At 44.3% G+C, this 25,794-nt stretch overlaps 1 protein-coding gene across 1 annotated transcript; it reads right to left on the bottom strand.

Moving 5' to 3' along the window:
- Positions 1–533: 533 nt before the first annotated feature.
- Positions 534–25,206, bottom strand: LOC147701109 (putative G protein-coupled receptor 33). The gene is made up of 2 exons (XM_086928576.1): positions 25,060–25,206; positions 534–2,924 (listed from the first exon to the last, which is right to left on the bottom strand). Exon 2 carries the CDS (start codon positions 2,901–2,903, stop codon positions 1,707–1,709), a length of 1,197 nt encoding a protein of 398 aa, XP_086784702.1. The 5' UTR covers positions 2,904–2,924; positions 25,060–25,206; the 3' UTR covers positions 534–1,706.
- Between the last annotated feature and the right edge of the window lie 588 nt (positions 25,207–25,794).

Raw genomic sequence — 25,794 nt, 5'->3', positions numbered from 1 at the left:
GAATAAATACATATATTTTATATATACCTGCTGTGGTTCTCCTTTTGTTTTGTCATTCAAAAGATTATAGACTGGTAACACAAGCCGATTTACATTCCTTCATGACTTAGCCTGAAGGCTGCTCTCCATAGCTACAACTAGGAGAGCTTTCAAAAAAGGTTTCCTTTAACCTATCAACTCTAAGGGGTTGTTTGGACTGGTGCAAGGTGCTTACTATAACTAGTGGATAGCATATGCAAGGCCAACCTCTCAGAGGGTAATACACTAAAACCACCCTCCCAGCTATATCAAGTCAAGTGACTCAGGACACAGGCACCAAATGGTTGGGACAAAATCCCAATATCCTAAAAGTCTTTTAGACAAGAGAGGGCGACCCAATATTCCCTTGAGGACTTCGGTGAATATAACATAACAGATGAAGGTGTCCAACAAGGGAATTATTCCAGCACTAATATGTAAGTTTCTAAACTTTTGAATATGTCAAAGCTTGACATTACAACATAATTGAAAGTTATTTTCAAAAACATAAAAGAAATATTTCAAAAAGGTGGATATATTAAAAAAAATTGTCTTTACATTGAAAACGAAGAATCATCAAATATACAATGACAGGTTCACAGTAAAAAATATCATGACACTTTGAAATTGGTCATTACTTAATCATATCTAACTACATATGCCACATGTCAATGTATCAAACAACCACTTCCTATACACATGGGATACACCTAACAACAAGTATACTGGGCTGTAAACAGCATATTTAATCAGTCACTACAAAGGAAGTTGGAATGTCCATCGCTCCTTCAGTCTCGGTCGTTAACAAATCAATGAGACCATCTTCAGGACTGTATATACCTCAAGATGATAAGGAATCCCTCTTTGTGACATAATTGGAGAAAGTGTGAAAGATGACAACAAGCTAATAGGGGCCACAAAAGACGTGATTTAAGTAGTAGTTGGGATGCTCACTGTGCACTTTTATGTTCACTGATTTCACAGCAAGCAGCCATCTGTTATTCAGCGCCAAGAGGCCTAACAGGGTGACCATGCACTTTACAAATACACGTTATGTGATCCTTCATTTACATATTATATTTAGGCACACATGGTGCACTTAGCTTTCCCCTTGTAAAATAAGGCAAACAGTTGAGTCAGTCAAGATATTTCACAAAACTTTCCCTAGGTTCGTTCGAAAGATCCCAGCATATTCAAAGGCTGTATTACACCCTCTCTGAAGAAACCAAGCTGGAGTAACCTCTACCCTAGTCCTCTTTGTTTGCTTAGCTATGGCCTTCCTTTGTTTGCACAATAGGGTTCCTTGTGTGAAGACAAGTTCATGAAACCTTATCCTTGTAAGGTCGCTGCCCAATAATATTGGTAAGATCATTAAAAAAAAGTCCAAAGAGTGGGGCTTCATCACCCAAAAACCAAATCAAATTTTTCTTTTTCCAGATTATTCTCTATAGATGTCATTTTAAAGATAATAGAATAATGGTTATACAAATACCAGCATCAGATACCTGGGATGTCTTCTGCACTGTCCCATGCTAGGAAATTTAGCACTCCTCACTAACTTTTCACCTGTGATGGCAAGTAAGTCACATGCTCAATCAGAGCATGAAATATATACCTGTATTATACATTTGTAGAATTGTTCAAAACACTTTTCAAGAGAACAGTCAAGTCAATGTTCATGAGACTATCTAAACGAGACTGGTCATACGACTTTGGCTGGAAGTCTCAGACTCAAAGGTTTTAGTTCTGCTGTCCTGTGAATTTCGAATCAGATCCTCGTCAAATATTCCTTTGAACAATGTATAGAGGGATGTCTTGAAAAGTCCCCTGAATTTTTCACCAATTAACAGGTACAGCATTGGGGTGCAACCAGCATTAATGCAGCACAAGATGATGGACAGGCTCCTCACTATCAGGAGGAGAAGCTGGGGGATAGACTCTAGGTAGACGATCAAGCCGCTATAGATATGGTAAGGTAACCAACACACAAAGAAAGAGATGACAGTGGTAGCAATCACCTTGAATGGTTTGTTAGTCTTATTATGGTTCCCAGCCTTGAGCGTCATGGCCAATTTCATGTAGCATACTGTCATAATTGAAAAGGGTATAAGAAAACCCATCATAAGCTGGATGATGAACATTGACAAATGGACTGTTCTCTGTAGGCGTTCTACCTCAGGAGTAAAGTTGCCATCAGAAAAGGCATAATCGTTGAAGCAGGATGTTTTGTGGTTGACATCAACAAAGGTTTTTGGGAAGGCCAAATAGGGGACACTAAAAACTAGTGCTAGCACCCAAATAGAAAAACACACTACTGATGCCCATTTGGTTTCTCGGTAAGACATAGTCCAAAAAGGATATAGGACAACCAAACATCGGTCAACACTGATGGCGGTGAGCAGGAACACCGAGGAGTACATGCTTAGATATAACACAAAGGTGACTAGCTTGCAGAGAGTCAATCCGAATACCCAGTCCTCGTTCTTCAGCAGGAAGATGGCATAGAAAGGAATGATCAAGGTGAAGAGCATATACGACCAGATGAGATGGTAGAAACAGATGGTGCTGGCTGTCTTGATCATCTTACAGCTCAACATCCACAAATATAAACTGTTCCCCAGAATCCCAATGGTGAAAGTAATGATGAGTAATGCAGCAACATGAAGAGAAACCTGCATTGAAGTGGATGTGAGATCACTATCTTCAGAGGTCACGTATTCCATGGTGGAGCCAGGATGTGCGGCTGTAGGCTGCACACTTCCAAGAAAAGAGACTATGGTTGAATACCGAGTAGAATTTACAGCTCCCACAAAAATGCCTGATGTTGGACGCTCAGGAATGGTACCATCTCCAACTGATGTCCCGGTAACTCGAAGATGGTTCATAATATCCTGGAGCAGTGTTCTCTAGGGGAGAGAATGAAAAAATGTCAATGAAAACATTTGGTGGTACAATCTTTTTTCGAGCTAAGAAGTTATGTCAATATTGGTTGTCATTTTGTTTTTACATTCTTCAGTTTAAACTTTTATTTATTGTTTGTTGACCATGAATCTAAGAATGATGAACTGCACAGTCAGAGGTTATTAGGGTGTATGCAAGGAAAGTAATGTAGTTTACAACAGGAATCCTAGGCCACCTTCCCAATTATGACTCACCAAAATGTGTCTTTCCAATTACTTAAAGCTTATTCCTGAAGATGTTTGCAGATTTGGAACTGAAATTTAGAATAATAAAAGTAATGATTCAAAACAAACTCAATATTTTGATGCAGGTAAACCTTTAGAAGATAACACGTCCTAATTGACTTTAGGAAAGGGAGATCACCCGAAAACCATTGTACACGCAGACAACAGTTTTCTTTTTAGGCGTGTCCATGCCTTAAATTTATTTTTGGGGCGTTTTGTGAAAGGACTGTCCAGAGGAGTCCCACAGCACCCCTGGGGACTGCAAGCACCGGCTGGCAATGTGCCAGGAGGCGTGTGTGCAGAGTTCATTTTTTTAAGGGGGCAGCGGCTACTGGCCAGGCTGGGCCTCCCCCTAACATTTTCGGCTTCACCTATAGCACCTAGGTAATTCCAATCAACTGGAAACAGGTGGGAAAATAATACCTACTTTGGACTCTTTTCTTGTGATGACAACACATTTTTTAACTAAAGAAATATAACTCATTGAACTGAGACTTTCATTGGGAGGGCTGGAAGAAGGGGAGGTTGGTGGGGATACCCCACAGAGGCCCAACCTTAGCGACTATCAAACCCAAATACTGGGTCCACATATTGCAAACTTGGATGCCCTATATGACAAAGTGCAAACCCTCTTGTCGAGTATGGTTCAGTCATTATCAACCTGCCAGGGAAAAATTGATCAAGGGGTGATACAATCGATTGATCAGGGTGGGCAAACACATAGAGCAGGGCCACCTGCGCTAGTTTAACTCTCCATGTGCTTTGAAAACAATGCTGACTATACATGAGGGAGGAAAGGCAGGAGCAGAGACCAGGGGTGAAAGGTCCCATCCTTCCCCCTTGGCCCTAGAAACGTACATCAGCCATCAGCCCCATGCCCCTAAAGAGGGGGCGCTGGAGTTATTTCCCCAGGTAGCCACGATAGGAGATTGAGCGTAAGACAACCGTCATTTAGTGAAACTGATACTAGGTGAAAAGTCAGGGAGGAGAGGTGGAGAAAATGACAGGTATCTCAAAGGGAGAGGGGGAATGAGGTGCAGTCCCTAAGCCTCCCTCCAGCAGCTTGCCCATACCTCATCGTACTTGTCAATGCACCGGAGCTAAGGGTCTCACAACAACAGACAACAGACCACCTAATGGCAAAGGCACTTCATTGGATGACCAAGCTTGTCAGACTTGGTACGCATGTACAGGGGCACCCTAATGGCAATGAGAATTCCATGGGTGGGCCCAGCCTCAAAACAAATTGTGGCGGATTGTATTGTAGTTAATTTTAATAACGAAATTATTAACCAAAGACTAGTTGGGGACCTTTTAGGCCGACTCCCCATAGCACCTTTGGTAGGTTCCAAGATCTACGCTCTACCTTTGGGGTTTTTCTACAAGGCACATGACATTCCATGGTTGCATAGACTGGGAGACGTAAAGATGGATACCAAGAGGGATATCAGGGCCATATGGCCCCAGATGGACCAATACCCTAAACCGGTTGGCCCCCTTAGAGAGCTTAGAAGGCTGTGACCGACTCTCTGGGGAAGGAAAAAAGAGGGATTATGAGGGGGCTCGTTGGCAACTATGCACAAGGGAGAAGGGTATAAAGCATGTGAGGGTAAAGGAATGGAAAATTATAACTTGGAACATTGCAGACTATGGGGCTAAGGAAGATAACAAAGATTGGTTAAATGAGATTACAAAATTTGATTTCATTTGCCTCAAGGAAACATGGGAGGGTGAATTTTTTTGGATGGTTATCAATTGTTCCAAACCCTGGCACATCCCTCTAGAGCTAGTAGAACAAAGGGAAGACTAGTAACATTATTAGCAAATACCCTCAGGCGTAAGATTTTAAAATGTGTTAATGAATCCCACTACTTCCACTTTTTGGTTTGTGAGGGTCAAGGTGAGTGAGATCTTGTTATTATAATTTTTTACAATAACTCTTTTCGGCGCTTGGTATATAATGTGGACCAAGCTGAACATAGGATTAACGACTTCAGTCATCAACTTCCCAAACCTCTGAAACCCCTCTGGATGGAATACTTTAATATGAAGAGTGGTCAAATAGTCAAGAACAGAAGTGATATGTGTTTAGAAGTGTGGTTTTAATTTGCAAATAACTGTTCTTAAGGGATTTTTTATTATCAATGGTGCATTTTGTGGGGGGAAAATCGCATAGAGGTTCCTCATACCCATCTCACCATCTTGGCACTACTCCTCTAAGCGGGCGCGTCTCATGGTCCACCACTGGTTCTACCCGCTTGAGTGGAGGAAGCAGAAGAGTAGAGGGAGAGGCTGTGGGCACTTCTGGTTTTGCAGGGCAGTAGAGCGGAGGTTAGCGGTCTAGTTGCTAACTTCCCCTACCTAAACGGATGGTTGGCATGACGCGCAGCGGGCGCGCCTAAAGCGAGCCTGTCTGCAACCGTCCGTGCCTGGATGTTGCCAGGAGCCAGGACCCTGATCGACCCGCAGCAGAAATAGGGAACAAGCATTTGCAATGCAATAGGTCTCGCATTAGGACATTTTGAGCTATTGTAAAAGGCAGTTTTTTTTATTTCTGTGTTCGTTTTGAAAATAGCTAAATTAATAGCTTTGTCATTTACAATGCCAATAGTTATACCTATCGCAAATGTGACACCTATAGCATTTGTAATGCAATATGTGTTGTATTTACGTGACTTAGATGTATTGATATTACAAATAACAATGGCTTTGAATTTTTTAAAATAATTAAATAAAAGTTATTGTAATTTATAATAGCTTAAACTTTTGTAAATAACTTTTGTGAAGATTGTGTTAGGTGTATTTTATTGTGACGAAAATCCAAGAATAGAAGTGAAATATTAACATATTTTTGTGACATTTGTAATAAAGTTTGAGATATTGAGAGACCATATTTGAACCAGTTGTTGTTGAATGGTTGCACAGATTGATGCTGTGGTGCTGAGTGAGGGCTGTAGAGAGAGGGCGATAGAGTGAGGGCGATAGATGGATAGATAGAAAGTGCCTATAAATAAACCCATCAAAAACAAACAAAAATGCCTGATTATTGAAAAGGAATAGACCAAGATATTAGATCTGTGCAAATACAATAAACAGAAGCAAGACAGTGAAGGGGCAGGAGAGAGATAGAGACAGAAATAGAGGAAAAGTGGAGAGGCCAAGACAGGGAAGGGGCAGGAGAGAGTGAGACGGAAACAGAGGAAGAGTGGAGAGGCCAAGACAGGGAAGGGGCAGGAGAGAGAAACGGAAACAGAGGAAGAGTGGAGAGGCCAAGACAGGGAAGGGGCAGGAGAGAGTGAGACGGAAACAGAGGAAGAGTGGAGAGGCCAAGACAGGGAAGGGGCAGGAGAGAGTGAGACGGAAACAGAGGAAGAGTGGAGAGGCCAAGACAGGGAAGGGGCAGGAGAGAGTGAGACGGAAACAGAGGAAGAGTGGAGAGGCCAAGACAGGGAAGGGGCAGGAGAGACAGACAGAAACAGAGGAAGAGTGGAGAGGCCAAGACAGGGAAGGGGCAGGAGAGTGAAACCGAAATAGAGGAAGAGTGGAGAGGTCAAGACAGTGAAGGGGCAGGAGAGAGGGAGGCGGAAACTGAGGAAGAGTGGAGAGGCCAAGACAGTGAAGGGGCAGGAGAGAGTGAGACAGAAATAGAGGAAGAGTGGAGAGGCCAAGACAGTGATCGATACATAGTCCGTGGATATCCTGAAAACGTGTCAAGGCACCAATCTTCCTGGACTTACGATGGACACCCCTGATGTACTGTTTTGTGTGCATGCATATGTTGTTTTAATGGTGTGCTGGCATACACTTTTGATAGTGGATCGTGCATTATTTGGGGTTTGGGTGCACGCACGGTATGCTATGAATGCATCCAGTGTGTGTGTGAGAGTGCGTCGGCTGTCTGTGCATCCTGTGCGTTAAGGGAGCCCAGGCACAGTTTGACAGCATGAAGAGTGGGCTACTTGTGCTCTGCTGAATGGGCGAATGCGCCGATTTTATGAGCAAGTACACCTCTCTGATGTGCACGCATGCTGCAGAACACCCCTATGGAATGAATGACTTGAACTTTGCAGTTACATATGGTGCCAGTGAAACGCTACCGTAGTTTGTCGTGAAATATGACTCGCAACCATAGAATGAGGAGACAACTTTGGAGATGCGTCACGTCCTGCTATCGGGGAACAGTAGGGAAATTCAAGATGACTGGTTTAGGAATGCTGGTTAGTCAATATGACTGGCTTAAGGAACGCTGGTTGCCCTCCATTTTAGCTCAAATATAGTCTGCTTAGCTTTCCGATACGACAGCTTGCACTTAGTCTTTTGTTTTAGAGGAAACTTTTTTTTTTTTAAATAGAGTTTTATAGAGTGTAACTCTTCAAGGCACGGAGACTGGCTAAGCAAGTTACACCTGGCTCTGGATTCACAAGAGGGAATGCGGGTACCAAGTCTTTCTTCACTCTTCAGTGTGTAACGCAAGCCTCTCTTGTTTAACCACACCCGCCGTTCAGGGGCCAACATGACTTGGTCACAAGTTGTGAGCCAAGAAAGTAGCCAAGCAAGGAAAATATACCGTATCTGGTTTCTTCAATTTTAAAACGCTATCAAGAACATTGACTCAATGGGGCAACCCGATGATGCCAAGGATAGGAAGGAGGTGGTTGCGCCAGAGAAGACATGCGAGTGAGCTAGAGAGAGGGGACTTGGAATTTAAAAGTAATGTGGAGATGGGCAGAGGGGGATGAGGGTGACGGGGGAGTGCCCGCTTCAGAGCTCGAGAGAGTTGATTGAGGGGCGGAGGAAACAGACGGAGACGGAAAAAGGAGGTGAGAAAGGAGGGTCCGGCTGGGAAAGAGGCTAAAAGGGCTGAAAGGGAGGGGAGAATGCACGAAGCGCCTTCCAATGAAGTCGGGTGCGAGGCGTGGGTGCGGGCATATGATGTTTCAGTGAGGCCAAGCGCGCGCCTGGGGAAGCTTCATGCTCCAGTACACAAGATGCATTGTGAGAAATCTGCTTGTGTTCAAGAGAGTTTGGTCACAAGTAACAGGTTTCGAGCAATGAATTGCTCTACCTAAAAAGGACTGGGTGAGATATACCTGGCAAGAACTGCTAAGCTACAGGAAAATTGACTCCTATAACTGCACTCAGCCACCTATTACAATACCACGCTTGACATTTTAAGGTCCCTTTTCATGTAGAGCATGTTGCTTTCAGAGCATGAAACCATCTACATATACTTTTAAAGGAACGTTGTTGGGTGGAAGTAATGTCCAACGTTGCTACTAAGACTAGACCGACCCTCCTCCTTCGACCTCCCTGGAATCGCAAAACTGGAATTGCTTATTATGTAATGTGAGATCTTTTCCAAAATATTCAACAGAAATATAGGATCTGCTCTCCTCTAAACTCCCAGACATCGGGTTCCTTACGGAAACCTGGATAAAACCCAGCTCAAATCCATTTATTGCTTTGGCTCTCCCGGAAGGATATCGGATCCAAAAGCTTGACAGACTCCAGAAGAAGGTGGGGCATAGCTATTATTCACAAAGAGCCGATTAAATTGTCTATAGTCGACAAACCTAGCAGTGACACTTTGGAAATATTGGTTTTCAGAATTGATCTGCTCCACTGACATTGTTGGAAAGGTGCTCCGGTCTATCGACCTCCGGGGCCCCTTTCCAATTTCTTGATGCAATTTATCCTAACACATGTGATTTCTACTAGAAACTTTGTGTTGCTAGGGGATTTCAATATCCATAGTGAAAATCCCACAAACCAAGATACAACCAGCTTTTTGGCATATCTAACCTCACTTGAACTGAACAAGATCAATAGTGGATCCACTCATTTAGCGGGACACATGCTAGATAATATTTTTTCTAACTCCCCTAATATCCTCTGTGGTGCCACCGCCCCACTCACCTGGACAGACAACTCACTTGTAGAGTTTTTTATTAAACACCCGGGGACCTCCAACAATCCTATTACTAATTCTGCCAGGTGGCATCAACAGTGGTTCAAACTCACGCCTGAGGATTTTGAAAAAACATTCCTTAGCTCTAACAATTCTGACACAGGTAATGTGGAGGAGCACCTAGGGTGCTCAATTCTAATACTAAAAACACCACTGACTGCTTGGTTCCGCGGAAAAAATGCACTACCGTAGTCAGATTCCCTCAGTCAACCTGGTCCTCTTCTAATCTTCAAACTGAAAAAAGTAATCGCAAAAAAATTGGAGCAGCTATGGCGCATATCACATCTCTCAATGGATAAAGAAAGATATAAACTAGCATTGGCGCAATACCATAAAAACATCAAATACACTTGCAGAACCCATATAGCACAAGAACTTGAACAGACAGGGAATGCACCGAAAACCCATTACTAGATTTTTAAAACTTTCACTAACCCCAAGGCATGTGACAAAGAAGAAACTCACTCCCAAGCCATATGTGACAAATTAGCTATACATTTTACTCAAAAAATTGAATTAATTTATAATAAAATCACAGCATCTGGAAGCCCTCAGGTCGAACCCACGACTAACCTACATGCAAGTGCAGATAACACACAGTGACTAGAGGCATTCATGGCACTCAAACCTGAAGAAGGGGAGACTTTACTTAAAACAATAAAATCAGGTTCTCCGCTCGACATCATCCCTGCTGAGATCCCCTCACTGCTAGCCAAACAACTTGCTGCTCCTATTTATTCTATTCTATATTACTCCTTAGAAAAGGGTATTCTACCCGCTGCATGGAAGGCGCGCAGATAATCCCCATCCAGAAAATCTCAAAGCATCCATGGACGATCTATCCAACTACCGTCCCATTTCGTTATTACCACTCCTGAGTAAAGTACTAGAAAAGCACGTGAACACGCACGTGTCTGATTCTGTTGAAGTTTCTAACTGCCTTAATGCATCTCAGTTGGGCTTTCGAGCCAGGCACAGTACGGAGACGCCCTTGATTGAAGTAACTGATAACATCAGAATGTCCCTAGACAACGGACAAGTGGTGCTGCTGGTGTTACTCGACTTATCAGCAGCCTTCGATACCATCTCTCATCAGACCCAGCTTAGGAGACTTGGGGAAATCGGCATCCATGGAAGTGCTTTGAAACGGATGAAGAGTTCTCTCTGACAAAACGCAAACTCTAAATCTGGGCCCGTTCCGTTCTAAAACCACACAACTGACTAAGGGAGTGCCGCAGGGCTCATGTTTGAGTCCCACACTATTTAACATTTATGTTGATCCCTTAGCAAGATTGCTAAAGAACCTAGGTTTTGTTCCTATGTCCTATGCTGATGACACCCAGCTTCTATTCACATTTGACAGGAACAATCCCAATGCTTAGACAATCTTCGCAGAGGGTTTGCAGTCCATTGAAAGATGGATGCAAAATAACTTTCTATAGCTTAATGCAGGGAAAACGGAGATAATACAGTTTGAAGAGGTAATGTTGAGGTGGTCTCCTGGGTGGTGGCCCAAATAAATGGGCACTGCACCCACGCCAAAATTAGTAGCAAAAAAAACTTGGGGGTCTGTTTCAACTAAAAGTGGACTATGAACGAGCATGTTTTTATGTGCGGGGGCTTCTAAGGAAGGTATTCCCCTTCTTGCCTCTATACACGTGACAAACACTCATCCAGGCGCTAGTGTTAAGCTGACTAGATTACTTTAATTCCTTGATGATTTCAGCAAATGAAGCATCGCTGAATAGACTGCAAATAGTTCAGAACACCGCGGCTCATTTGGTAGCTAACCGCCCCCCTCAAACTTCCTCCGTGCCCGTTTCGACAGTTACACTGGCTGCCAATACGAATGCTAATTAAGTTCAAGATTTGCTGCATTGTGCACAAATCCTTGAATGGAAAATGCCTCATCTACTTAAAGAAACTGTCGTGCTACTGAGCCATACCTACATCGGCCTCAAACAACTACTAATTCAAATGCACAGTTATGCCATGGAAAACAAACTAAAAATAAATTTAAGCAAAACTCGCACTATGTCAATAAACATACACAAAAAGCCGCAGAAGATATGGACACTGGGGGGCCAAAATATTGAGCCAGCTTCGGACTATAAATACTTGGGAGTCATCTTCGACCAAGATGGTTCATTCTCACAGCAAATGCTGGAAGCAAAAAGGAGAGCGTCTTGTATTGCCGCCACATTAAAAAGCATAGCTAACCAACTAACAGGACCAATTTTGACTCCTTACTTGAAAATCATCCAGGCTAAGCTACTACCATCCATCTGCTACGGCAGCGAGGCTCTACGTGGGAGAGATGCCAAGAATCTGGACGTAATCCAGACAAAAGCCTACCGAACAATGTTTTCGCTCCCATCCTATACATCGCCCGCCCAACTCAGGCTGGAATTTGGACTACAAAAACAAGCTCTTGCAAGACAGGGAGCTTACATCATCTGTTGCCACAAACTTCGTTCTGCTATTACTAACACTTTAAATGAGCTGTTATGGCAAGACATTCAAAGAAGGGACGCATCTCAGGCAAGATCTTACCTGAAGACAGCCTTGGGGACTACCAAACTAACTGCGATCTGGGATTTGCAACTCGGCCACAAAGCATTTAAAAAACTGGTCTGGAAAACTGTCAAAACTCTTTCACTACTAGAGGATAAAGAGTCATTCGCTAAAAGAAACCATGCATGGATGACCATAAACACATATAAATCCCTGACACCTCAACCATACTTCAGCCAGGGTTATCCCAAGACAATAAAACTGAAGTTTCTGAAATACAGACTAGGGGTCTTGCCTACCAGAGAGCATTTGCCACCATGGCTAAGGAGCAATGGCCACGAGCCCTGCACCTTCTGCAATACAGAGAAGGGCGACATACTTCATATGACTTGCCTCTGCCAAGAGTTCAGGCCAGCACGCCAGCTGTTCCTAAAGGACCAACTTAGACAGATAGGAACTCGCACTAGAAGGCAAGCAGTACTGGCTTGTCTTAACCCTGCAAACACAAAACTGAACTGCAGGTATGTAAAGTTCCTTGCGCTAATTGAGCAGAAACTGCCAAAAAACATTACACAGCATCTAGACACTAATTTGAACTTAATGACACCTGCTCTTACCCAAAAGTAACGCATCTGGAAATTTGTATTGGGCTTTTACTGTTTGCTCTTTTAATGACGTTTTAAAGACACAACTTCTTTTATGATATTTAATCTGTTTTGTAAAATGTTTGCACTGGTTTTAATTAACTATGCATAATAAAATTACCTTACCTTACCTCCTGGGTGGTGGCCCAAATAAATGGGCACTGCACCCACGCCAAAATTAGTAGCAAAAAAAACTTGGGGGTCTGTTTCAACTAAAAGTGGACTATGAACGAGCATGTTTTTATGTGCGGGGGCTTCTAAGGAAGGTATTCCCCTTCTTGCCTCTATACACGTGACAAACACTCATCCAGGCGCTAGTGTTAAACTGACTAGATTACTTTAATTCCTTGATGATTTCAGCAAATGAAGCATCGCTGAATAGACTGCAAATAGTTCAGAACACCGCGGCTCATTTGGTAGCTAACCGCCCCCCCTCAAACTTCCTCCGTGCCCGTTTCGACAGTTACACTGGCTGCCAATACGAATGCTAATTAAGTTCAAGATTTGCTGCATTGTGCACAAATCCTTGAATGGAAAATGCCTCATCTACTTAAAGAAACTGACCGACTACCTCCCGACCCGTTCCCTTCAATCATGATCCAACTCGATCCTTGTCACTCCTCGCTATAGGAAAGAGCGCCCGGGAGGAAACGCTTTCTCCCGTGTAGTCCCAACCCTACGGAATGCACTACCAGAGCACCTCTGACTTTGTCTAGATTACTTACAGTTTAGAAAACACCTTAGGAGCCTACTGTTCTAACCCTCCTTTAGATGTGACTGTAGCAGCAATCCAACAGCACGCGGGTGAAGGGGTGATTCAGGTGCTCTTTAAGAAATCAAATCAAAAAACGATTTTTGGAGTGACAGATTTGAACAGAGATTCCATAATACATTTTACTTACTCATCCTATGGTAATGCCTTGAATATGCTTCTGATAACATGGAATTTATAGGTTGGAAATAGGATAAATATGATCACTGGTTCTTTGGATCATACCTTTGAAAGAGCAGGGAAAGGGTCTACAATAGATTATATTGTATCCTCTAAAAATCTGAGAGACAGTATATAGAAACCTCCAGATACTGGCCATAAATGTTAGCGATCACGCCCCAATAACATGCAAATTAGTTTAAGGAGGTTATGTTAATCTGAAAGAGACAAGACCCCAAAGTCAATTCTATCTAGGACAAGCATTGGCATAGCCAAAAGGTCTCGCTTTTGGGACCTTATAAGTATTTAGTTATGCAGCACAATATCCTTGGTGCAACATCAACTGTTGCATGGCTAAACACTTATAAGGTGCCAAAGGCGAGATCTATTGGCTAAGCAATAGGTTTCCCATTTGCAATAGTTTAAGCTATTGGTATTGTAAATGACAATGCCTTTTATTTATCTGTTTTAAAAACACAGATAAAAGGCAATATAATTTACAATTCCAATAGCTCAAACTCTCGCAAATGCGCGACCTAATGCATTGCAAATGCTTGTTTTTCTGTCAGTCATTTCCCCCTGAACCATAAGACGTCAGCGTATTGACCTATCTGATGCTCCGTCCATCGCCACCCCCTTTTGTACCGCTTTGTTCGCCATAATTTTCTAACTTCACAATAATTTCTTGTGAACAAGTTTCAAAACTTCTCTTAGCTACCAAATCTGGATCTCCGTTGGATACTTGCCCTCCTACAGTAACCCATATGATAGTGGAGACCGTCGCTCATCCACTCATGGAGGAAATTAATTCTACTATTGAATCAAGGATCTCCCACAAGATGTGGAAAAAACACCTATTCTACCTCTGCTAAAAAAGTCACATTTAGATAAAACAGACCCAGGGAACTATCACCCTATTTCCCGCCTACCTTTGCCACCAAAAATCTTGGAGTAACATATGAACCAAGAATTAGCAAACTTTGAGAACAACAATGTTCTGGACTCCACCCAATATAGTTTCAGAATAAGGCATAATACTGAACTGGCCTTAGTCACAGCAACATAGGAAATTATACCTGCAGTTGACAACTGAGGCTTTGCAGCCCTGATATTGCTAGTCTTGTCAGCTGCCTTGGAGAAGGTAGATCATGGCATTCTAATAAACTGGCTTCAAGAGGCAGGAATAGTAGGACCAGCCTGTGCACTCCTCAGATCTTTTCTATCAAACCGGGTACAATTTGTTGAAGTAGAAGGCTTTAAACCTCAGTGCTTCAGGCCCCCATATTTGATGCCACAGGGCTCGTCTCTGAACCCTACCTTGTTTAATGTCTACATTACACGTCTAGCCCTCTTGATTAAAGCCCGCTGCATCGATTTGGTATCATATGTAGATGATATTCAGATTACTGTATCCATCTCGATTAAAAATCACAACACATTGCCCACAATTTCAAGGAGTGCATGAGATGTGTAAGTGAGTGGATGGCAGGGAATTGCCTCAAATTTAACTCCGATAAAATAGAGGTTTTACTCTTTGGCAGAGACACATCTTTCTGGTCCCCATAACTGTGGCCAGCAGAGCTGGGGATCTCCCCCACCGAAGTTACCAAGGCCAAAAATCTTCGAGTCATTATTGACACTACCCTACCCTTTTCCCCATCATTTAAAGCTGCTTACCTCATCAACCTATTTTACCCTGAAGATTCTGAGGAAAGGTCTTCCATTTATTCCGGTGGAATTGCGGAAAGCGGTGGTGGCAGCCTTAGTTCTATCTAAACTTGATTATTGTAATGGACTTTTGGCTGGAGTAAATAAGACGGTAGTGGCAAAATTGAAAGTACTCCAAAACTCTACAAATCGGTTGCTCTTTGGCTTAGCCAAATATTCTTCAGCCAAACATGCCCTCATCATCCTGCATTGGCTACCTGTAAGAGAATCTAATCAAATTCAAGGCACTTTGCTTTGCCTTTAACCCCTCCCAGGCTCATGACGAGCTGGGCTCGTCATGAAGTAGCCTCCTACCAGGCTGATGACGAGCCCAGCTCGTCATGATCAATGGACTTTTGAAAATTCCAGCACAGGAGGAAAATATCACTAGCAGCGATGGTGTTAAGGGGCTGCATAACTTAGGTCCTGCCTACTTGACAGACTGCTTCCAATGGCATATCCCAGTACGTACACTTCGGTCCGTATCTCTGAAGTTAGTGAAAGAACCAAAGTTACGCCTTCATATTTGGGGCAGAAAACGTTTCACAACTGTCACAACCAGATGGTGGAATAAGCTACCAATAAAGCTAAAAAACTCCCCCCGATCTACTCTCCTTTAGGAAAGGACTTAAAACCTGGTTACACAGATTATAACCTTCCCACAAGTAAGAGACGCAACATCTCTCTGGTGCAATGTGTGTTGAGCTGCAAGCGCCTAGACACCCTTGGGTAGTAGTGCGCTATATAAATAAATAAAAAAGGAGGCAGACTTTGCAAACAGATGCGCTCACCAATATACTCCTGTGGGCAAATATTTGTATCCTTGATAAAAAATTAGCAATGCATCTCCATTAACATTCTCCTATCAGAGTGGCAAGTTATCATTTGTTGAAGAACGAGATCAAGGTGTCAATCAGCCGCGGCCTGTGGAGGGAGTTGCGGTGGGGCAGAGAGGCGGGGGAGGGGCAGGGTGGGGGGTGCTAAAAACCGGCATATGGATAATTGAAGGTAAGTAAGCAATGTAATTAATAAAACGAATATCGTAGCGCGTGCTGCATTAAGAGAGGGACAGAGAGAAAGGGATAGAGAGTGAGAGGAACCAAGAGAGATATGGGGATAGAGAGGGACAGAGGGGGGAGAGAGGAATTTGTATAGAGAGATTGAGAGGGATAAATAGAGAGCGCGTGAGGGAGAGAGAGCGAGCACATTGTTCCCTTTTCCATCCGCATTTGTCTTTTTGTCTTCCTTTCATCTCTCTTCCACCTTGATTTTTGCTTGGTGTTTCACTCTCTGTCCCTTCTTTGTCTCTGACCCTTTTGTCCTTGCCTTTTTCTGGTTTCTCCCTTTGAATGTAGATGAAACTTGCAATCAAAATAAACCGATGAGGAGATATTTTCATGCTGTCCTGGGCCAGTGCTACGAAATATAAGAGGTGGGCCTTCCAAAACATAGTTCATTTTTGTGTTTTAGGTTTTGAATATTTCAGGAACACCGGCATTAAAAATGCATTCATATGACAAGGACATATATAGCTGCTATAAATTCAAATAAGGCGCTCTGGACCATACAGATGTTTTATACACTGGAATCTGCACAACCCTGGGCTCACAAACTCCAGTTAGTGCGTTATTGTGTGATGGGTGTATCCGGTGGTGCCACCTTTTAAAAGGTATGCAATGCATCTGTGATAATAGGAAATTGAGATCTCGTTTGCTCGTCGTTGTGTTCAACCAGGACGTCTCTGTGATGCAAACGCGCCAAGCCCAGATCTTGCGTTTACTACTCTTGCGCAAGGCGTTTCGGAGATTAATTAGTGGCAATACGCTAATAGCGGGACCCCTCCCCTTCTTTAAGAGATTTGCTTGTACCTGCTGGGTTTACAGTCAGGCAGCCACTCTCTGAAAAGGCACATTTAACAAGCATTTGCAATGCAATAGGTCTCGCATTAGGAAAGTTTGAGCTGTTGGTATTGTAAATGACAAATTTTTATGTATGTGTTGGTTTTGAAAATAGCGAAATTAATAGCTTTGTCATTAACAAAGACAGTACTTTTAACTTTCGCAAATGTGACACCTATAGCATTTGTAATGCAATATGTGTTGTATTACGTGTCTTAGATGTATTGATATTACAAATAACAATTGCTTTTAATTTTTTTAAATAATTAATACTTAAATAAAAGATAATGTAATTTATAATGGCAATAGCTTAAACTTTTGTAAATAACTTTTGTGAAGATTATGTTAAGTGTATTTTATTGTGACGAAAATCCAAGAACAGAAGTGAAATATTAACATTTTTTTGTGACATTTGTAATAAAGCTCGAAACATTGAGAGAACATATTTGAACCAGTTGTTGTTGAATGGTTGCACAGATTGAAGCTGTGGTGGTGCTGAATGATGTTGTGGTGGTGACGAGTGATGCTGTGGCATTCAGTGATGCTGTGGTAGCGTATAGTGATGTTGTGGTGCTGAGTGTTGCTGTGGTGGTGCAATAGAGTGTAATTATGTGGCGTGTAACTATGTGGCACTGAGTGGTGTTTGGAGTGTATGTTGCGTTGAGCACACTGTTATTATGTAGCATATAATTATGTGGCACTGAATGGTATTGTGTAGAGTGTATGTTGAATTCAGTTGAGTAATTGTGTGGTATGTAATTATGTGGCACTGAGTGGTATTGTTTGGAGTGTTTGTAGCATTGAGTACATTGTAATTATGTAGCATATAATTATGTGGCACTGAGTGGTATTGTGTGGTGTGTGTGTTGCATTCAGTAGTGTAATTATGTGGCATGTAATTTTGTGGCACTGAGTGGTATTTGGAATGTTGCATGGAGTGCAGTGTAATTATGTGGCGTGTAATTATGTGGCACTGAGTGGTATTTGGAGTGTATGTTGCATTGAGCGCGCTGACATTTTGTATCATATAATTATGTGGCACTGAGTGTTATTATGAGGAGTGTATGTTATGAGTGTAATTGTGTGGCGTGTAATTATGTGGCATTGAGTGGTATTGTTTGGAGTGTATGTTGCATTGAGTGTAGTGTAATTATGTAGCATATAATTATGTGGCACTGAATGGTATTTGGAGTGTATGTTGCATTGAGTGCAGTGTAATTATGTGGTGTGTAATTATGTGGCACTGAGTGGTATTTGGAGTGTATGTCGCATTGAGTGCAGTGTAATTATGTGGCATGTAATTATGTGGCACTGAGTGGTATTTGGAGTGTATGTTGTGTTGAGCGCAGTGTAAGTATGTAGCATATAATTATGTGGAACTGAGTGGTATTGTCTGGAGTGTATGTTGTATTCAGTAGTGTAATTATGTGGCACTGAGTGGTATTGTGTGGAGTGTGTGTTGCATTCAGTGGGAGCATTTCTGAGAGCCCCTACTTATTATCTCGGCCAAAGCATTGCTAACACAATTCCTTAGACGAGACCTAAAAATTAAGGACTGGTTATAATAACTACAAACACTTGAATATATACAAAATATAGGCGTTAAAATAGTGAATCCTGCACCATTAATGCACATAAACATGGCAACCAGAGAATGAAAACCCGAGCAGTGAATAAAGAAGCGTGCCTCGGAAATAATCCAAAGAGACAACACTCAACACCACCAAAAGTGAGCCAACAACAAAAGAACGCTCAGATTGCATCTCAAGGTAAACACTCAATAATATGAACTCCTGCACCACTGTATTGCAGACCAACCAAGTGAAACACAAATGCATGTTAACTGGTAGCTTACGTGCTGAACACCAAGATCTAATGTTGAAGATGTGAACTGAATGTTGCTATCTGAACAGAAGGGGAAATGAAGTATGATTGTTCAAACAGACATAAATGAACAAACGCTGGTACCCATAATACCAAATTAATGAAATACCCTACCTTTCTGAGCATGTACGCAAAGACGCACCACTGAAGTCTCAATACCCCGCGTACAAGGAAACGTCTGATGTCGTGAGGTAAAATGGGAATGGATCCTATTACAACAAGACCTATTGCATTGCAAATGCTTTTTCTTACTTGAAGAGAGCTGCAGGCAGCAAAGCGTGCTTCCAGGAGCTGTCCTCGTCTCCATTGTGACACTCTCACCCATCCATTCATACCAAGGTGCAGCTTCCTGATAGGTCCTGGGGACAGGGCCATCCACCAAAGAATGTAAATCCAACTTAGATTTGTCTCTCTTTCTGTTCACCTACTGTATTGTGTAAAATTAACTAACACTCTGGTCAGTCGTGAAATATGTAGGTGTAATTCAGTTCACAACACTGCACTCCCTCAGTCTCTATTCCTATTTTGCTTTTTAATCCCCCTCTTTTTGGTCTTCCAGAGTCACTGCTTTCTTGTTTAAGTTGCGTAACCAGAGGAGATAAAAGAGACACCAGCCGTATCTGAACGCTGCTCTCTGATACCTTGCGTCACTTCCACCTGCATTCCGAGACAGACAGATCTCAAATGAAAGAGAAGACAGCCTGACTCTTATCTTATTGACTCCATAGGTCCGCCCGGCTTATCAAGGCAACAGGTCATTCAGTAAACGTTTTCAGTTCCTTAAAATCCTTTCTTCCTCTAAGTGCTCACCGTGTTCTGTGATTGTGTGCAAATGCGGTTGTATATGTTTGTGGCCATGTGTGTGTGCTGCATGAGCAGATGCATCTATAGCGCCACGGAGATAGCTCCTGGTGATGCCCGCATTGATTTCCTATGCAAGGACAGGATGGCGCTCGCAGATCCCAAGTATAATTAAAGCAAAATTCTGGGTTGCTGCTTCTACATACTCAAAATGTGTCTATAATTTCTGCATCTTGCATTCTGCGAGCTAATGTAGAAACAATTGCCTGTCTATCTTTTCTATAAGTATTCGGAGACAAACAGCTTCGTAAGGAGTCGGTTTTGGTCTGTCATTTGAGTATTTTTCACATGCTCGATGGTTGCAACGTTTGAGTCACTGCCTTCTCGGAACAAATCTGTAAAAACAGATTAAAACGAGGCACCCGAGAAGGGCACCGCAGGTAAGACTGCTCCCGGAGGAAGGCAAAGCACTTTCTCTTCTGACGTCCGCTTCCACCAGGCCGTGCACTGCTCGGAGTCCGGGCGTCGCTGGGAGGCCTTGGTCAGCTTGCGACAGGTGTATCTGGAGCGAAGTTGACTATGAGGTGAGTAGACACAGGTGTGAAGGAGTAGAAGAGAGTCCAGGGCTAAAGGGAACCCCAGTAGGGAGCGCGCTCAATTCTGTCCATACATTTGGACTCGTTAGGATTGGATAATACCGTCAGCACAGCTACCACATTTTCAGTTTGTTTACCAATGATATTTCCAGGTTTTTAGTGCGCATTAGGGAACATTTCAATGCATTACGCCTGCCCATGACTTTAAATGGGACAAAAACACCAAGTTCATATTGTAGAGTGCCGCCGCGCTGCCCGCGGCGACCCAGAAGCTCTTGGCCGGCCGGCCAATCCGCTCGCGGCCGACCGAGGTCCGTGAGCTGCCGGCGCATGGAGCGCCCTGCCGGTCCGGGGTAGCCCGGGTCCCCAGGAGGGGGCCGGGGAGAAGGAAGAGTGTGGCGCCTGTTGCGGGGCTCCTCTGACCTGAGGGAGCCCCGATTTAGAAGAGGAGACGCGCTGTGAGGAGCGGAGCGCGAGAGGAGCCTCGACGGAAGAGCGCAGTCGGTGAGTGGGGCCCAGGGCTGATGTGAAGTGCGTGCGTGCCTGTGTGTATGCCTGTGGGGGAGGGGAGGGGAGGAAAGGGGGGGGGGGGGGGGGAGTGTGTGCGCATGCGTGACTGTGTGTGATTGAAAGAGAATGCGAGGCGGGGGATAGTGTGCCTGTATGTGTGCCGTACGCCTGCGTGTGCCTGCGCGCGCCTGTGTGTGTGTGTGCGTGCATGCAGAGGGGTGGGGGCTGCCTGTGAGCAAGGGATTTGCTTCGCGCATGCGCAGCTACCAGACGCTCGCTCCCGAGATGAAATCTGACCTCGTCAAAGCGCGCGTCTGGTAGCTGTCCACATTCCTAAATACGGGCCACAATAGGTCTGAAGCAGACACCTTCAATGCTCACGCATTGAGGGTAGGTCTGCTCGACCTAAAAAGGAGGGCTGCTCACAATGCAAAAAAAATAAAAAAATAAAAAAAGAAGAAAATTAGAAGCCATTTATTTTATATTGTCGGAATTGCCAAAGCAATCACAGTTTGACTTGTGTGCCTTGTCGGATCAAAGTGAATTGGCAAAAACAGGCTCACACCTGCAGTAAGGACGGGGAGTGGTGGGTGTTCATTACATGCACGAGATTCTATCAGATATGCGGCAGGTGCTGCAGGGAGAGAGTACCCCCCTCCTCCTGTGCCACAATTACAGACATCGAAAGGTGGATGAGTCAGTCAGATGTCGCGCAGGCTGGAGGTTCGGCATTTCAAGCCATCTTCTGTAAAAACAGAGTCCCTGGCACGGGGATTTGTACTGGCAGGCACGAGGGTACTTATGTACGGTTTACACCTTTGAATGCGTCTGCAGTACCGTATGCCCAGCAGATGCGCGTAACAGCAGACCTGCCAGCCTGCAGCAAGGCATGGCCCCTGCATTCCAAGAATATTTACAACAAGGGGTGGTGAGGGACAGAGTCTCTGAATTAAACAGAATACTCTCACCCAGTCAAGAGATCAGGGCTAGATCCAACACCGTTTTTTAGCTCACTGCACCATCCCAGTTTCAGAACCTGGCTGTATGCAAATTAGTCTGTTCCTGTCCCAGTGCATGATGGGAACAGGGCAAACCAAACTACAAAAGCCAATTCTTACACTGGGAAGAAAACAAGCTACCGGGGACCGGTTTCTGGCATTTCAGCCTCTTCGGCCCAGCTTGCTTGAATCCTGATGGTGCAATGAGCAAGGGACTCACATCTGAGTATACCCTTCCACGCTTAGGGTGGACAAAAATATTTACAACAAGGGGTGGTGAGGGACAGAGTCTCTGAATTAAACAGAATACTCTCACCCAGTCAAGAGATCAGGGCTAGATCCAACACCGTTTTTTAGCTCACTGCACCATCCCAGTTTCAAGGCCACTATAGGTGTGGCAGGGTATACTCAGACATGAGTCCCTTTCTCACTGCTCCATCAGGATTCAAGCAAGCCGGGCCGAAGAGGCTGAAATGCCAGAAACCGGTCCCCGGTAGCTTGTCTCCTTTCTGGTAAAGAATTGGCTTGGTAGTTTAGTCTGCCCTGTTCCCATGATGCACTGGGCCAGGGACAGACTGATTTGCATATAGCCAGATTCTGAGCTGGGATGGGGCAGTGAGATAAATAACGGTGATGGATCAAGCCCTGATCTTTGGACTGGGTAAGAGTGGTCTGCTCAATTCAGACACTCTGTTCATCACCACCCCCTTTTGTAAATCGATTTTGGCCACTATAGGTGTGGCAGGGTATACTCAGACATGAGTCCCTTTCTCACTGCTCCATCAGGATTCAAGCAAGCCGGGCCGAAGAGGCTGAAATGCCAGAAACCGGTCCCCGGTAGCTTGTCTCCTTTCTGGTAAAGAATTGGCTTGGTAGTTTAGTCTGCCCTGTTCCCATGATGCACTGGGCCAGGGACAGACTGATTTGCATATAGCCAGATTCTGAGCTGGGATGGGGCAGTGAGATAAATAACGGTGATGGATCAAGCCCTGATCTTTGGACTGGGTAAGAGTGGTCTGCTCAATTCAGACACTCTGTTCATCACCACCCCCTTTTGTAAATCCCTGCATTCCAAGGGCACGTTTGTTTCTATAGACAGGCATGTCTATAGATGTAGTAGGCAGTGCGAATGAGCTCCCCTCCGCCCCCTCCCCCAGTGTGCTCTTTCACCAGGAGTTTGGTTGGGCGGCATTCTCAGAAAAAAAAGCACTTGCAGCACGGAAATGTTAGAATGTAGGTGCTAGAATTTCTGGGAAGGCAGTTCTCTCTCCCATATGCCTGCCAGTCAGTAACATTTTGTGGTTTCTCCGATAGAAACGGTTACCCACAGCAAACAAGACATGTCACAAAGACTACATACATGGGCAATTACATGCATGGCCACTCTGTTATGGCATAGGTGTTCTAGAAGCAAGGATAAGTACATATGTTCAGCTGCTTTGAAGTGTCAGGTCATGACTGCATGTTTGGGGGCATGTCTGGCTGCTAAACGTTTTCATATCAACATGGTGAACACTGCATGCACTCTCATGGAGTGCACCATGTTAGTAAACATTCTCTGGTTGCTTTTACTCCTGCAGTGTGTGCATTGTCTGGTGGCACGGCATCCGAGTTAGACCCACACACATACACTTCACATTTGGGGGCAGTGGCTGTCGAAGCGTTTCATGTAACCGTGTGTAACAATAAAAAAACAACAACAAAAAAACACTGCTTGTAGGATCATGTGCTGCACTTTTTTAAGGGTGTGGCCACACCTTTCAATACCACCTTGGGCAGAATGTGGAAGGTGACATAAGGGTTTTTACAGAGGTAAACTTACCCCCTAGCCAAAGAATGAAAAAAATCCATATGTATTTCTCTCTCGGACACACACACACACAATGTCTCCCCTTTCTCTTCTCTCTCTCACACACTCACTCTCGCTTGCACGCACGCAAACCCCCCATTGTGTATGTGTTTTTCTACTTCCCACTCAAACATACGAACAGAATCAATATGGCTTTTGCACACATGTAAATACATACATAGTCTCGCTGTCACACACACACACATTTGCACCTGTCTCGCTCTCACACACTAACAAAGACACATTACTTCCCTCTCTCATTCCCCACCCCTTCCACGCAGTGAAACACCTGTATGTCTAAGCCTGGCCTGCCATTATTACACCCACCGTATGGTAATGCTTGTGATATATGCAGGGATCAAACCAGACCCAGTGTCGCGAGGACAGTATCTGGTCGCACATGCATTTTTCTTCCCCACTGGCTGAACTAATGAGGCACATCACGTTCATGTGGCTTCTGAGTTTAATTGTTAAACATTAAAGAATGTATAATTTGCGACCATAACACACAGAAGCCATTTCTGCATTTTTAATAAAACAACCATTCCGATTTTGAGAGGAGTAAACATCTAAACATTTTTTGCCTTTGGAACCTTAATGCCATTTACACCCATCTGCTGAGAGCTAAAGGCGTTTACAGAAGCAGGAAGAGTTTCTCTCATAAACGGGACACACATACAGATAAGTGGCATCTGAAAAAAAAGCAGTTGCAATTCAATAGGTCTCGCATTTGCTAGAGTTTAAGCTATTGGCATTATAAATGACAATGCTTTTTATTTATGTGTTTTGAAAACCAACACAATAAATAAAAGGCATTCTCATTTACAATGCCTGTAGCTCAAACTCTCGCATATGCGAGACCTATTGCGTTGCAAATGCTTGGTTTTTTTTGCACATACCATCAGATTAGGCCTCAATCTGATGGTATGTGCAAAAAGAATTAATTGGGCCTGTAATTTACTTTCGGTGGCCGCGGCCGCCCCCTCCAGTCCCGAGAGAATGAGGCGGCAATCACAGTAGCCTAGGCCGTGATTGAAGAAGGAGAACGAACAAAGCTGCCAGCCAGCCTACATTAGTTTAGTTCAGTTCTACTTTAAATCACGGCCTACCGGCATAGCTGCCCGCACCATGCGCAACACATCAAAAATTGTAATCATGATGATGATTGATTCATCATCATAATTACACATTTTGATTTATTGCCTGCACCTGCGACGGTCCTGTGAGAGGCTGAGCGCACAAGGGCCCCCTCAGCCTGAGTTCTGCACTCAGCTCATTGAAGGCTGAAGAAGGCGCTAGCAGGCGAGAGGCCTCTCTGCATGTACACAGAGCGGTGCATTTACCCATAAACGTCATCAAAGGCAGACCACCTCGCTCCGCACTGCCTCCCTGGCCCCTGCTCACAAGTCACTCACTGACTCACAACAACACAGGCAGGCAGCAATCAATTAACTTAATCCAGATCACCACGGCGCGACGCCAGCCACCTGTTTGTGCCACCAATGCCAATTATGCCATGACGAATCATTAATTGATTTGGAGCCGGAAAAACTCACCTGCTGATGGTGGCAGACAGAGGTGGTGGGCGCTATGTTGGCGGGCTAGCCTAGGAGTAATTTAATTATGGTTGGCCTCCCGCAAGCTTCGGTCCAGAAGTGCGCACAGTGCCTCTGCTCGTCACTCTCGCTCGTAATGGTGCAGGCAGTCTCGCACAGGCCTAATGCCCTAAAGAGGCGCGCAGACGCGGAGGAGTCGACAGCGCAACGTTCTGCGTGCTGCGCGCAGGCACCTCCTCCTCCTCCTGAATGTTTGGTTGTTACACACCCAGGGCACGGGTCAATCAAACGTGCTGCTGTTTTGTTTCCCTGCAGCTGTACAGAGCGGCCTCTAGGACTGGAGTTGAGTAGTATTGGAAGTCTGACTGATTGTCTGTCTGAGTCTGACACACAGACTCAGACAGACAGTGACTTCTTCCTCTGAATGAAATGACTCTAGTGCCACGTCACTCACGGTTCGATGGTCGGACTGAAAATCGCCCCCCCAGCCACAAAACCGGCCCTCCCTGTCGGAAAACCGGCCCCCACCCCATCCAGGCTACCGGGTTATTATTGCCCGGTGCCCGAAAGCATCAGCTTCCTGTTGGGTGCAGAGGAGACGGGGCAGAGGCGGTAGCACCCGTCGGCATTCAGGTAAGTGCCTTTAATTATTATTATGGTTTTTTTTGTATTCACTAACTCCCATTATCCCCCCACCCCCTGTGCTTAGGAGCGGCCGCGAGTAACAGGTGCTTT

The sequence above is a fragment of the Lissotriton vulgaris genome, chromosome 7, assembly GCF_964263255.1.
Source record: "Lissotriton vulgaris chromosome 7, aLisVul1.2, whole genome shotgun sequence".
NCBI classification, from domain to species: domain Eukaryota; kingdom Metazoa; phylum Chordata; class Amphibia; order Caudata; family Salamandridae; genus Lissotriton; species Lissotriton vulgaris.
Note: the sequence above shows the minus strand (reverse complement) of the source record. Positions and strands in the feature narration are given on the sequence as shown.